A 14,452-nucleotide genomic window follows, 5' to 3' on the forward strand; every position below is an offset into this window, starting at 1 on the left:
AGAAAAAAGCAGCATTTATTTTAGGATGTAGGATTAAGTTCTGGTTAAACTTGAAGTATTCTCTGTGTAAGTTGCTCCATTCTGGGAATCTGGAGATATTTCTGAATATCTTTAAATGTTATCACTGTTATCAATTTGCCCTCTTCACTAAGAAGCTGTACCACCATTTTTCCCTCTGACTTTACAGTGCACATACGTGAATAATTTTTTTTTGGTTGCTTTCTCCTTGGTATTGCTAGGGAGTAGTATGGAGCCATCACCCTAGTTATAGTATGATGGCATGGTCTTCAAAGATGAGTGTCTGCATGTCAAGTTCATTAACAGCAACATATGGGCAGCTGAAACAGGTATTATTTGGTAGCTTATCTGCCATTAGGGAAGTCCAGAACAGGCCCTTACTGTGTTTCTACTGGACACACCTGCATAGAGAGCCGTGGACTTTTCCTTAGTGCTGACATTAGTTTGCTGTACTATGCAGTAGAAACAGCTGTAAAATTCTGGAATGCATAAGTGCAGGTGCTAGTGAAAAGGGTCACCTGCATCTCAGAGAAAACTGACCTTTCAGAAACTCTGAAGTCTTCTCCTCTACCTGTCTTATCATGTCTACAAAGTACAACTCATTCAGGATGCAAACCATTTCGTGGAAGATTTAACAGGCAGTGGATTTACCTACCTGCAGAGGTAGTTCTGAAGGGAATGTAGCTGAGGTTGAAAGCTGGCTTGAACAGTAGGATGGTGAGTCTATTACAGTGGCTGGGTTCAGACAACATGACTTTTTTTACCATTGTTTGTGTGTTTTGTTCTTTGAACCCAGCCATGGCATTTCATCATCGTAAGTTTGGTCTTTAGAAACCACAGTAACAAACAACAGTTTGTTCTATGGTTTCTCTGTACCACAATGGCTTCTCATGTTGTCTGAACCCAGGATCATGATTTCCACAGAACTGGTATGCAAATACCACAGAGTTCTCTGGAAAGAGTGGCATTTGCAGGCGTCGCTCCATACAGTCAGCCTGTATGTGTGGACCAGTGAGGAACAGCCGGGTGATGTGCCTTGGGATTCAGTTCAGGAGTATATGATGGGGGTAGATGCCGACAAAAGGGAGGATTGAGTGGGGAGAATGGAAACCATGATAATATAGAAAGTATTTAATCATCTGTCAGGTAGTCCATGGTTAAATCCCACCCCCTGCCAACCATGGTAACCATGCAGGGTTGCTTGTGGTGTTGTGTGAACCCAGCCAGTGTGGATGATGCGGCTGCAGTGTTTGGACGATGGGAGCTATTACATTGGCAATAGTGTCAAAGGTTGCCCTGGACATCCTGAAGATTCCTGTAAAGTATATGTCCTACCTGCACCACGGAGAGCCATACAGTTACAGTTCTAGGGAAGCACTGGTACTACATCAAGGTGTTCATCTAATCTCCATTGGAATAGTCTCCACCATTCCCTGTGCCTTTTTCAGAGCTACAGCTGTATGTCTCTGCCAATTGAGAACCTGGTGCAGTGAACAATGAGAAGCTGGCATTTTCTTTGCGAAAACAAGACCAAGACAGCAGAGACAATACTGCTATGCTGCTCCAGAGATTCAATTACTGCTGCCCTGCAGCACATAAACCATTCTAATTCTTCCTCTTTGGTGTCCCTCTTCTCTAACATTCACTGAATAGTTGCATAAAAGACAGCTGCTCTTTCACTTGGTTCTCTGTCTTTCCCTTCCTCTGTACTTTCATAGAAGTGGTGTTCTGAGACCAGCAGGGGAGAGAGAGGATGGGATGGACTGGAGAGTGGGAGGCAGTTTTGTTTGTGCTCTGTTTGGCACTGTGCTCCCTATTGCTTTTCCCTTGCCTCTGCCAGCTGCTGTTTTAATACCAGAGATACTTTTCCTGTTTGTTTTTTGCATAGGATGCTCATATACCTACACATATCATTTCACATATTTAAACAGTTCTTCCTATGCAGTGGCATTCTCTATGCTTCAACTGGATTAAGAGGAACAGTCTACTAAAAGTTTGAAAAACTGATTTCTAGTTACTTTTGCTAGGGGATCAATCAAGAAAATGGTTTAGATGAATGAGGATATTATCTGTTTATGCCTTATTTTTCTGGGACAACTTTAATGGGAATTTTGCTTCCTTTTAGAAAAGAAAGATGTAACACAGAGTCTAGAAAACTATACATCTAAATGCCCTGGAACAATGGAATTCATCACACTTCCAGATGGCTTAAAGCTCCCACCTGTTCCATTCACAAAGCTGCCCATTGTAAAGTAAGTACAATGGGGTTGGGCCAATTCCTCCTTAAATATAGCCTGCAAAATTCAGCCTGGTTGAATTGGATTTTGATTCATAAAAGGAGGGAGGAACCAGGATCTGCAGCTGAATTGGCAAAGCCACTGGCCCCAAGATAAGCCAGGCAATTGGCGAAAATCAGACAGTTTCTAATTCTCCTGGAATGTGAGTGAGCAAACTGACATGGAAGGGGATGTGTCCAACGTATTAATCCAATCATAAGACATCAAGTTAAGAGGTTGGATGGACTGAGAAATGTCAGACACTCCAGGCAACTGGCGCTTGTTGTTTAGGAATTTATACTAGCAGTAAACCCTTAAAAATGGCCTAGCAAAAAATAGGCAGCTAATGCGTTTCCTTCAGAATGGGTGTAATATGTTTGTTCGATTCTCCTGTTCAGCAGCCTAAGCTGTAGCATTCGGTGCCAACAGCAGCTTCTGGGGTAGCCCATTGTAAAAAGTTCATTGCATGAATTCAGCCCTGAGGGTGTCAATATCTGAAGCACTGTGAGCAGCTAAAGCCACCATGACTAAATTAGATCATTGGTTTCGGTAGAATCTTCTCTAGTTATGAGTAAGTCTCCACACAGCGTCTTTAAGGAAATTATGTATTTTTTGTACTTGTACCTTTCACTGTATCATACTCATCTTTACGCCAATTTACTAGAACTACTACCCTGCATATTGACTTGTTTCTCTTCTCACTGCATCTATCATTTTATCAATCTCTGCTAAGTTACCGTTAACTTTTGTTCACTCAAACATGTAAAACTTTCTGTCATTTAACAGATCTGTTAAGCTCTTAAATCTCCCTGTTAGTCTTCGGCCGCAAAAAATGAAAAGCTTGCTGGGCCAGAACATGTCAACTAAGAGTCCCTTTATATATTCTCCCATCATTGCTCACAATCGAGGAGAGGAACGAAGTAAAAAAATAGGTGAGAGAATTTCTGACGCTCATTATTTTTGAAATGTCACCTGCTCCTACATGCAGTTCCTGTTTCTATATACAGTATATTGCTATTGATTGCTGGCTTTTATTCTGCAAATTGAATCAAATAGGTATTGCTAGGTTTTGGATCAATATGCTATTTCCTGTTCTTGATTAGGTGACTGACTAGACAACTTGGGAAAGACATCTTATATCTATCTTGATTTGTTTCCAGCCCAGGAAGTGTTAGTTCCTCGCTACAAGTAGCATGCTTTTAAAAATAATCTTTAAACATAACTGCAGGAATGCCCAGTAAAAATGTGTTCTTGTAGTGCATATTAGAAACCTGAGAATGAGAATGGTAATAGGCAGGATGTGGTAGGTAATTTCACCGTAAAGGCTAGGTAACCTAGACATCAACACTTGCAATCCTTTTACTGCTGATTACTAGGCGAAGCTGATGTCAGTTTTTGATTGGGTAACCTTGATAGACTGCGGGAATGCTGTGGACATAATATATCTTTTTTCAGCAAAGCTTTTGACAAAGTGCCCATGATTAGCACTTTGTGTCCTGATTAGCAAGCTGGCTAAAAGTGGGCTAGATTGAGCAACTGTCAGAAGGATCCACAGTTGGCTACAGAATCAGACTCAAAGAGTGTTCATCAATGGCACCTTCTTAAACTGGAAAGCAGTAACGAGTGGGGTACCACAAGGTTCAGTCTTGGTCCAGTTCTCTTCAACATGTTTATTACTGATTTGGATGAGAAGGTACAGGGAATCTTCTCAGAATCGCAGATGACACAAAATTGGGTGGAATAGCCAATATCCTGGGAAACAGAAACAAAATTCAAACTGTCCTTGATAGGCTGGGCTGAAAGCAACAGAATGAAATTTAACAGGGACAAACACCAAGTTCTGCACCTAGGAAGAATAATCAAATGCATCCTTACAAGATACTTGGCTCAACAATTCCACCACAGAGAAGGATCTCTGAATTGTTGTAGATCACAAGCAGAATAAGAGTCTGATAATGTAATGCAGTTGCAGAAAAAAAAAAAAGGCAAATGCTATTTGAAGTGCATTAATAGAAATACCACTTCCAAATCATGTGAGGTATGAGTTCCCCCCACTGGTTAGACCTCCTGTTTACTGGGTCCGTTTCTGCTTATCACAGTTTAAGAAAGAGGTGGACAAGCTAGAGAGGTTCGGAGGAGGGCAACAAAAATGATTAAAGGACTGGAAATAAAACCCCAGAAAGATTGGAACTATTGGGCATGTTTAGCCCTGAGAAGAGAAGAGAGTTTTCTTCAAGTCACTGATAGGCGGACCAGGATCTCATGTTGATCTTCTCAGAGTGCAGGGCATGGAATAATGGACTTACCTTACAGGGAGTCAGATTTCAGATGAACATCAGAAAAAACTTCCTGATCATAATGGACACAGTTACTGAGGGTGGATGTGGGCTCTCCCACAGTCATTCAGGATGCAGCTGGTCAGCCATCTGTTAGGGATCTCTAACCTGGGGGCATGCCTTATTGGCCCCTTCCAACTGTAGTATTCTAGGATTTTATGATTCCATGGTCATGTTCAAGAGGAGAAAGCAGTTTTTGGTCAAGAGGAGCAGCTGGTTCACTGCCACTCTCTCCCAGAAGAGATGGTGCTCAAAGCTCCTCTCACAGCTGGTCAATGTCTGATTTTTCTTCCAGCCTGTCCTGCCCTTGCAGCTTCATCTCTCTTGCATTGTATGGAAATGCTCTGAATAAATTTAAGTTAAATTAAATAACAATAAGTAAATATGTTCCTTTCTTGTCTAAGTTCCCAAACCTATTTGAACGCTTGTATAATTATGCATGGGTGATTTCATAGTGACATTTAATTGTACAGATATCCAAACTGTTCAGCCTGTCGTACTAATACTTATCTTTCTGGTATTCAAGTTATTCAGCTATTTTCTCAGCAATTCTTACAATATCTCTGAAGTGTATCAGCATTATTATCCCTATATTGCAAGTAGGGAGCTGTGACATGATAGCTCTGCACTACTTTTAGGCTAGCTCTTTTAGATAAGGATTTCAGCCTTCAAAGTGATCAGCCTGCTCTCCCTGTAATATCTTCAGGTGTACATACTGCTATTTTAGTTTGCTTTATTAGTGTGAGCAGCTGGGCCCGCCATAGAAGATTCAGGCTGTGTTCACTAACATTATTCTATTTTCACCTCTGAGTTTTCTGAAGTGAGAGCAAGCCAAAACACTTGCAGGTGTTCAGAATGATTGGTTCTGACATGTGGGTAGACATTATTGAATAAATATTGGTGGCAGAATGCTATATGCTGGAATATAATGTGGAACCTGGGTATCTTTAAGTGTGTATGTACTTTTTTTGAGCTGTGAAACTAACTTTCTGTGTTTGTGGTTTTGATGTAGACTTTCAGTGGGTCCAGGGAGATGTTTGTGAAGTTCAGTTGATGGTGTACAATCCAATGCCATTTGAACTTCGTGTCGAAAATATGGTATGTTGGTTAAGTTGAAACCCTTCTTATCTTTAACAGTTATTATCATTGGGTGTGGTATTACCCTTTGAAGAGAAACGAATAACGAGCATCTCTCCCAGCACTGCACCCCATCACCTTCTTGGCAGAGCAGCCAGGAACTAGTGTTGTTGCTTCCGTCTTCTTTGCCCCTCTGCTCCTGAAGCCCACTTAGCTTGAAAAGTGCATACGGAAGGGTTTATTGAGATAATGAATGGTAGAGGTGAGGGTCAAGGAATCTTTTTATGTATCATTTGTGGGAAATATCTTTGCTGAATTTAAGCAAGCAGCTAAGAGGGAAATACCTTTAAATGCACTACTCAGAAGCATAGCTTACACACTGTGTTTGTACTTATCCTTACAGATTCTGGAAAATTCTGAAACTGGTTCATTCCCTAAGTGTATATCACAACTACTTAGTAAAACTACAGAATCTAGCTTATATCTCTGAAATTATCTCGAGATACTATTTTTCCTGTGAAATTTACTTTAAGGATGGAAATTTTTTGAGTAAGCATCTGTTCAATTTTCAAAAATGGAGAAACCTAGTCTTTTTCTTCTTCTTCTCAGCACTTTTGAAATTATGTCAGGGTACATAGCAGAGCATAATTTTAATAGCTTTACCGACCTTTCACTTTCCATCTTAAGATTGTAAATCAGAGCTGGTTTGAATGCTATTACAGTGTGATCAGCCTTCTGGTCTGATCTCAGAGCCTGATTTCTCTTTAATCTTTGATCCATATTCCTGGCTCCTGACTTTCTCCAGGTGCTGCTCATAACCCAGACCTGATATCCATGAAGCAATAAGCCCCTGATTTAAAAAAAGCCTATTGTACTCATTACATAATCTCAGTGCCATTCACTTAGCACTAATGGTCAGAAACAGAGTATAGCTATCCTACTTATAAGAGTGTTTGGATGCTTAAAATGTTTGTTCTCTGTGTAAAGTGATCAGTTGAATGGTTTGTGCATTTCTAGACCAAAGACAAAAAACCATCTTCTTTCTCCTCATTGTTGCTGTAAGAAACTTCCGATGATCTTAGAACTGTGCTTTAATGGAAATTATTTGTGAAGCCACACTTCTTCAGTATGGATTCCCTGCAGGGTCATATAATTGAAGTGGATGTTTTTAAGGGGAACTTCCCCCCGACGGATAATTCATTAAAATTAGATTAGCTAGCTGAAATATGTTCCTGGAAAATATTTTTGCTTTTAATTTACACAAAGCATTTGATGTTGTTTAAAGAAAAAAGTATTCTTCTCTCTCGCTTTAGAATAAACTATAGTTGCAATTGACTGCTATATTATTTCTCATGCATTGCCTAGTTGCTGAAAATTGTTGCTTGCTGTTGCTGAAGCATTTGATGCCCCAAATAGCTTAAACATGACTGAGAATATAGCTAAGAACAAGAAAAAAGGGTCCCAAAAAGAGACATGCAAATATTTACCTAAACCATGTAATCTTTACCTGAGTATTGCTGATGACTCTTTTTGGGGAATAAATCTCATTGGAATTAGAGGGACTTACTCTTGAGTAACTGATGTCTAAAATTACAATATACTTTTTAAAGCAATAAGTGCCATTTTAAGCAATTGAGCTTCAAGTATGACTCAAATGGTTCCAAGTGTATGATTTTCACAGAGTTCTCCATGAGGACTAGAGTTATGGATTTAAGGAGAAATTAGCTTGCTCTTTACACAGAAAAACCCTAGGAGTGAAAAATTTCCAAAATGTCCCATCCATGACAGCCCTGTTCAACTCTTCTAAAGTCAAGGCTGTAGCGTCCTTTATGGAGCCCATCCATCTTGTAGCTGGTCTTCCTTTTCTTCTCTGCCTTCAATTTTTCCTAGCATGACAGTCTTCTCCAGGGGGTTTTGCCTTCTCATGATGTGTCCAAAGTATGATAGTCTCAGCTTTGTCATATTTGCTTCTAGGGAAAGCTCTGGCTTGATTTAATCTAGGACCCCTTGTTTGTTTTTCTCTCAGTTCAAGGTATTCACAGTGCTCTCAATGGCACCATGTTTCGAATACATTCGTTTTCTTCTTTTCTTCCTTGTTCAGCTTTCATACTCCTGTGAAGTTCACCAGATGACTTTGGCCCAATCACAGACTTTCAGCCTAACCTACCTTTACATGATATGTTGATATGAGGATAAAATGGAGCTACATAAGCTGCCTTGCATTCCTTTCAAGAGAAAAAGGGAGGATATAAACGCAAAATGGTGATGATAGTAGTAGTAAACAAACCATTAATCTTTAAACATTAAAAACCTATTAATATTTGAAAGGACAATTTCAGTTTACACATTAGATCAGATACATGGTTTACTGAAACACACATGTTCTTCATTTAAAGTGTGCTAAGTGAACTTCCTTCCTTCCTCAGGGCCTTTTGACAAGTGGAGTTGAGTTTGAATCTCTCCCTGCAGCACTCTCTTTACCTGCAGAATCTGGCCTCTATCCAGTAACACTGGTTGGTGTTCCTCAGTCTGCCGGCCAGATTGCTATCAATGGTAAGAAATACTATAGTTGTTTTCTCCAGTTTTCATGTAGGCAACCTGGTAAGAGCATTTGCTTTTCAAGAGCAAATGTTTTTTTCTTACTAGTAGTAAGAAAGCTGGTATTTTTCTTTAGTTTTTCATTTTGTTTTGTAAATGTCACTTAAGTAATATTGTTGTGATTTTTGCCTAGCCAAACCAGAAGTATAAATAACAGAAAAACAGCAGTAAATCTCAGTATGTTTAATAATTTATTGTGAAACATTCTATACAGATTTCCTTCAGTTCTAGATCATATAAATTAAATTTGACTGGAGAATATTGAGCTAACCTAATTGCCTATGAAATGTACATGAAAAGACTTTTTGATTAAAAATTAGCTCTTCAATAAAACATTAAGTATCAACTGAAAGGGTAAAACAAAAATGTTATCACTTGCAAAGTATGTTAAATATGCTTTTAATTAGGGTTTTCCAGAAAGGCGGGGAGGTGTTATCATGTAACAGCAACCCATTGTGGTAAATCACAGTGATGGGTTGCTGTTAAGTGCCAAACAGCCAGAATGAGCCCGAGAGATGATCAGGGTTGTAGTGGTTGCTTTGCTCCCTCTCCTACCTCCTTCCCTCCCATTTCTCCCATGGGTGTCCCAGGAGACACCGAGGAGTAGAAGGACGATCCTTTCTTTGTCAGCTGTGATCAGCAGAGAGGATAGATGGAACCAGGCACCCCGTTTCCTGCTCTAGAGAAAATAATCATTAAAAATAATCAATTAACAGTAATTAATATAGAGAGAACAGGTGAGAAGGACAACCAAATAATCATTAAAATCTACCAAAGGTTAGACACTTAAAAACATTATTAAAATGAATTATTAACATTATTAATATGGGTGGAGAAGAGATGTGTTTGCGCCTGCCACTGGAACAAGAGCAAAGTTGGCACCAGGTGAACTTCTCTAACCTGTCCATCCCTAGTTTTAGGCACTTGTTTCTTTCATGACATGGTTGGAAGTTTACCAGATCATGGGGTCATTATATGTCTGAAACCTTTAGAGAAGTGAGGATATGGAAAACCTTTGCTAGTGCTATTGCATTATGAAACATGTTCTTGAGACTCAGGGACACCACATGAAAAATAGTGTTAAAATTTGTTGGTCTCCCTCTGTATTAGCCATTTAACCCACCACTTCTCCATCCCCATGTCAGATTAGAGCTTTGTTTTAAGCAGCCCTAGCAACCAAGGATTTTCTGAAATAGCCTTTCATACATGTTAAAAGTTGGGTTCAAATGAACCACTGGTATATGAGCAACTCAGCTCTTCTGTGCATTTCTCATCGATCAGGGAAATGTGTTTTGCATCTGAAAACTTCAGCTCCAGTGGGCTTCTGTCTATGGCTTGACAACTTAGTCCACACTGTCGTCTTCTCCCTGACCCACCTCTTCTCTTGGCAGGTTATCACACTTCAGTCTTTGGTGTCTTCAGTGACTGCCTTTTGGAGAAGCTGCCAGGAATAAAGACCAATGGCTGCACAGTGGAAGTCATCCCAGCTTTACCTAGACTACAGATTAGTACTTCATTACCGAGGTAAAAGTCCGAAGTGTTCATTCGTTTTCAAGTTGTTAGGATTTGGGTGCTTTAACCATTTTCCAAGGAAGCATCCTGAATGAATAATTAAAATGTCAAATATTTACATATGCTTTTTCTTTATAGTAGCCAAAGTGTTTTACAGTCAGAGGAATGAAAACAAAGCACAGTAATTTTTAAATAGCAGCAAAGAACAGTGAAAACAAAACTGGTCAAAAACCACCACTATAGAAATAGCTAACCATCACACTGAAATGCTGGAAGAGGTGATGCAGGGCAGAATGTGCTATAACTGACCCCCCCCCCCCCCACCATAAAATATCTTTTCCCGGGTTTTCATTTTTTGCCACTTATTCTCTGAAGGTGGGCAGCCATAAGAAGACCTTTGAAGTAGCTCTTAGATGCCAAAAGGATATTTATGCCTGTGCTCTCAGCATCCCCCAGTATCATTTGACAAATCATTTTTGAAACAGAGGAAGGCTTGTAATATAGTTGCTCGTGATATAGTACAGGATTAACAAGATAAAGGGAGAAAGCACCTGCTTATGGTTTTGGATGCCTATAAAGGAGTTTTTTGGATCTGCAGTAATGATTACATATATGATATTACCACTTTCCCCTGACATTTTAAAAAGGCTGAGAGGGGTAGGCCAAGTTTCAGTATCTACTGCCTTTGAGACAAAATGTTAGTGGTACCTGTTTCTCAGTAGCCATCCTTTGAGGCTGATCAAAGACAGTAACACTGGGATGTGTCTCAGAAACTGGGATTGACTCGGTTTCCCTTCAGTTATGAAGAAAATTAATTTTTTTCCTGGAAATGGAATAGGCAGCAACTTCATCAGTTCTCTGCTGCACTTCCATGGACAGTTACCTGGGAGGTTTTTAAATGTTATTTGTGTGCTGCCTCATAACATAAAGTACTTTGAGCAGCTTACAATCAGCATAAAATAAAATCGAATACAAAATAAAGCATAAAAGCAAAAGCAACATAAAATATTGGAATAGAACAAAGAAAAAGGCTCACCCAAAATTAAACACAAGGATTTTAAAATTGGGAGACTTAGGCCAAAATGTATCTTAAATGTTTTCTATATTGGTTTGTTTCTTTGGGGAATTTTTTATATTCTTCAAAGAAACAATGACAGAACGTTATCCTGAAAGAAATAAGTCTGAGGATTAATATTTTATCAGCCACCAATGGCAAAAGCTGTTTCAATTTTCTCTTTATTTAACTTGCATCTGAAGTAGAATTGTGGATGCTGAAAGTCACAAAGTTCTCCTTCAGATTCTACTTTGGAATGCAAAGTAAATTTTCCACAAATGCCATCCACCTACAGATTAGCACTTGAAGGCCATATCTTCCCATGCTGAAAGTAGTGAACCGAAGCAAGCAAAGTATATCAGTATGGTATAGTATAGTAATTAGTGCTAAATGAAGAAAGTAAGGGTTCAAATGCAGTCACTGAGAGAGGGTGCTCACTGCAAGAGGGTAAGTTACAGTTCTAATTACTCTCTCTGTCTAATGTACCTCACAGCATTAAAGGAAAGGAAAGGAAAACAGGCTGGGGAAGGGATACACTGCTATAGAGTCTTCAGATAAAAATAAATAAATACAAATGCATAAGCAAAAGTGGATAATTCTGTTTTTAAATTTTGTTACCTTTTTCACTTATATTTTGACTCCAATTTCACACTATTTTAAAGGTCTGCTCACACACTCCAGCCTACCTCGGGAGATGAAATCACCACCAGTGTTTCTGTCCAGCTATACAATGGAGAGACCCAGCAACTCATCATTAAACTAGAAAATATTGGAACTGAGCCTTTGGAGAAACTGGAAGTCACATCAAAAATGGTCAACACAAAAGGTTCGGTGTTGCTGCTTGGTGTTGTTTTTACTGTGCCTACAATTTTCTAACTGTTGGTAGAAGGATTAAAAATTAAATGATCCTACAATCTAATAAACGTTGTGCCATAGAAAATGAAAAGGGATGGGCAGGGAACTGTGAAACAAGAAAAAATGACAGGCAGCAATCCTTCGTAAGTTACTTTAATGCAGTAAGATTAGCTTTAACAAGTATTTATGAATGGTGAACGCTCTGGCAGAATAATCCCCAGATCACAGAGGTTACCACTGTTTTTCCACTTGCTACTTTGAGAAGGTTCCATCCCCTCGCCACACCAAATGTTCTTTTGGCAGTTTGCTGGAACGGGATGCATGGAACTTGTAACACACAAATACTACTCACATGGTATTATATGAAAATGAGAAGGACTTGTTTTTGCTTGTCACAGAGGACAGATGTTTTAAAAATATCTGCAAGGCAGTACACGTAGACGCTTCTGATAGTAAGTTCATATCCCTTTTGGCTTCTATAAAGCTCACATAGCTTTACTAGCACTTTTTACTATTGGTCAATGGACCTGAAAGTAACTGCTTCATCTTTAAAATGGAGGAGGAGGTGGTAAAATACAAAGCAGAAAATTGTCTGTCTGTCTGTCTTGCCTGCCTGCCTGCCTTTTTTTCTCAAAGGACTCAAGGCAGCTTACATCTCCTCCTCCATCTTGTCCCCACAACAACAACCCTGTGAGGTAGGTTGGCCTGAGAGTCTGTGAGTGGCCCAGAGTCACCCAGTTGGCTCCATGGCTGAGCGGGGACTCGAACCTGGATCGTCTGAGTCCCAGTCCCGTGCTCTTCACCACTACACCACACTGGCTCTCATTTCATCTCATTTTGAAACATATCTCATTTTGATATGTTTGTCTCTTAAAGGACATTTGGCTGCAATGGGAATGTGTTCATAATTGTGTTTTTGATACAAAAAGCAATATTTGACAGTATTGTAGTAATGAATAAAGCATCTCTGGCTGGCTCATACAGGCGGTCCACTGTGCAAGTTTAGATTAAAAAATGTATATCTGAATAATTTAGTTACTTCAAATCACTTGTATGAGCAGTAACATGAGCAAATTCAGAACTGTTTTGGTCCTTTATTTTAAACTCCTTCCAAATTCTGGTAGCTTCTTTATAACATTCAGCACCAGGGCAGATATGAATTAAATCAATTGAAATCATGATTTAAATCACAAGCCAGTAAGATTAAATTTAAATCATGGTTTTCTACATAATTTACAAGCATGCCTGCTTTATCCATAGGTAGAGGAAATTCATTAAAATATTCCCAAACTGGGGCCCTCTTATGGCTAATCCCATTTTTGGCTTTCTCCTCCACAGAAAGAATAGTATGATAAACCTCAGGCTATGCACAAAAAGATCCAAAATCTTTCTGGGCATTCTTCTCAAAAGGTTTCACTTTCAGCTTTATTGCTTGCTCCTTCCTCCTTACGCTTAGCTTCTTGTGCAGATCTAGTCCACTCCCAATAATCATCTTCTATTCACCGAATTTTTTGAAATTTAGCCCTTAAGAGGTAAGGGGTTGATACCTTGTGCATAGATTTGCAAAGGAACAATGGGATTAAGGTCATTTTCTCAACTCTATATGTTCATTTTATAATATTTTTGCTATGAGGAGGCATATGATCACTGCGGACAGTTGACTGTAAAATCAAGCATCTGTGAGAATATCTTCAAGTAGAAGAAATGCCCAATAATCTTGCAGAAATATCTGGAAGAACATGACATTGTGAATGGGTGTGAAAAGAGCTTCACACCCCCTCCCCTCTTGTGCTCAACTGTTGTAACCTCCAGTCTCCAAGGGGTGTATAATTCGAAATAGCCTGTCAGCAAGTTACACATTTTTGTATGCTTCACCTCCTCATTCTCTAAGATGATAATGTTTCGACCTTGGCCACACTGTAACTTTGATAAGGCTGTTCAGGGAGTATATCTTCTCCAGCTCTAGAGTCATAACTAACTGAACACACCTCTGTACTTCTAAGCTGCATTTTTGTACAACAGAGTCATGCTGGGCCAGACAGTGGGTCCATCTCATCTAGCATTCTGTTTATACAGTGCCTGATCACCTGCCCATGGGAACCCACAAGCAGGAAGTACATGCAGCAGCTCCTTCCCACCCTCAGTAACTGGTGTATGTAGGTATGTTGCATCTGAGACTGGAGGTTAAATATAATCAGGACTCATAGCCATGGATAGCCGCCTTGGAGAATTTGCCCTGTTCCCTTTTAAAGCCCTCCAAATCGGTGGCTGTTGGTAAACTCCATAGTTTAACAATGCACTGTGTGAAATAGTAGCCTGAATCTCCTAGCACTGAGCTCCATGGGATGACTCAGACTAGAATACTGTGTGAGAGAAAATGTCTCCCTATTCACTGTCTCCACACCAGGCCTAATTCTGTACACCTAGTTCATGTCTCTTGTCATTTATCTTTTTTCTAAGCTGGACGGTTTCGGATGTTGTAACCTTTCCTCATATGGGAGTTTTTTCAGCCCCTTGATCATTTTAGTTGCCATTTGCTGCATTTTTCCTAACTGTACAGTATCCTTTCTTAGGTGCGGTGATGAAAAGTGTACATAGGATTCTAAGTATGCTGTCATCACGGATCTGTGTAAGAGCAGGATGATATCAATAATTATTTTCAGTTCCTTTCCTAATGAAGTCCTACCATGGAATTTGCCTATTTTCACAGCAACTTCCCATTGGGT

General features: G+C 39.5%; 1 protein-coding gene across 3 annotated transcripts in view; it reads left to right on the forward strand.

Annotated features, from left to right (window-relative positions):
• Nucleotides 1–14,452, forward strand: part of TRAPPC9 (trafficking protein particle complex subunit 9) — a 310,144-nt gene that overhangs the window by 33,237 nt on the left and 262,455 nt on the right. For all 3 annotated transcript variants that reach the window (XM_044452875.1, XM_044452874.1, XM_044452876.1), the window contains exons 10-15: nucleotides 2,144–2,270; nucleotides 3,081–3,226; nucleotides 5,643–5,728; nucleotides 8,134–8,260; nucleotides 9,697–9,829; nucleotides 11,534–11,697. In XM_044452875.1, the coding sequence (XP_044308810.1) occupies nucleotides 2,144–2,270; nucleotides 3,081–3,226; nucleotides 5,643–5,728; nucleotides 8,134–8,260; nucleotides 9,697–9,829; nucleotides 11,534–11,697 (783 nt within the window). The remainder of the gene's footprint in view (nucleotides 1–2,143; nucleotides 2,271–3,080; nucleotides 3,227–5,642; nucleotides 5,729–8,133; nucleotides 8,261–9,696; nucleotides 9,830–11,533; nucleotides 11,698–14,452) is intronic.

This window comes from Varanus komodoensis, unplaced genomic scaffold (assembly GCF_004798865.1).
Source record: "Varanus komodoensis strain SLA01 unplaced genomic scaffold, ASM479886v1 scaffold75, whole genome shotgun sequence".
Classification (NCBI taxonomy): domain Eukaryota; kingdom Metazoa; phylum Chordata; class Lepidosauria; order Squamata; family Varanidae; genus Varanus; species Varanus komodoensis.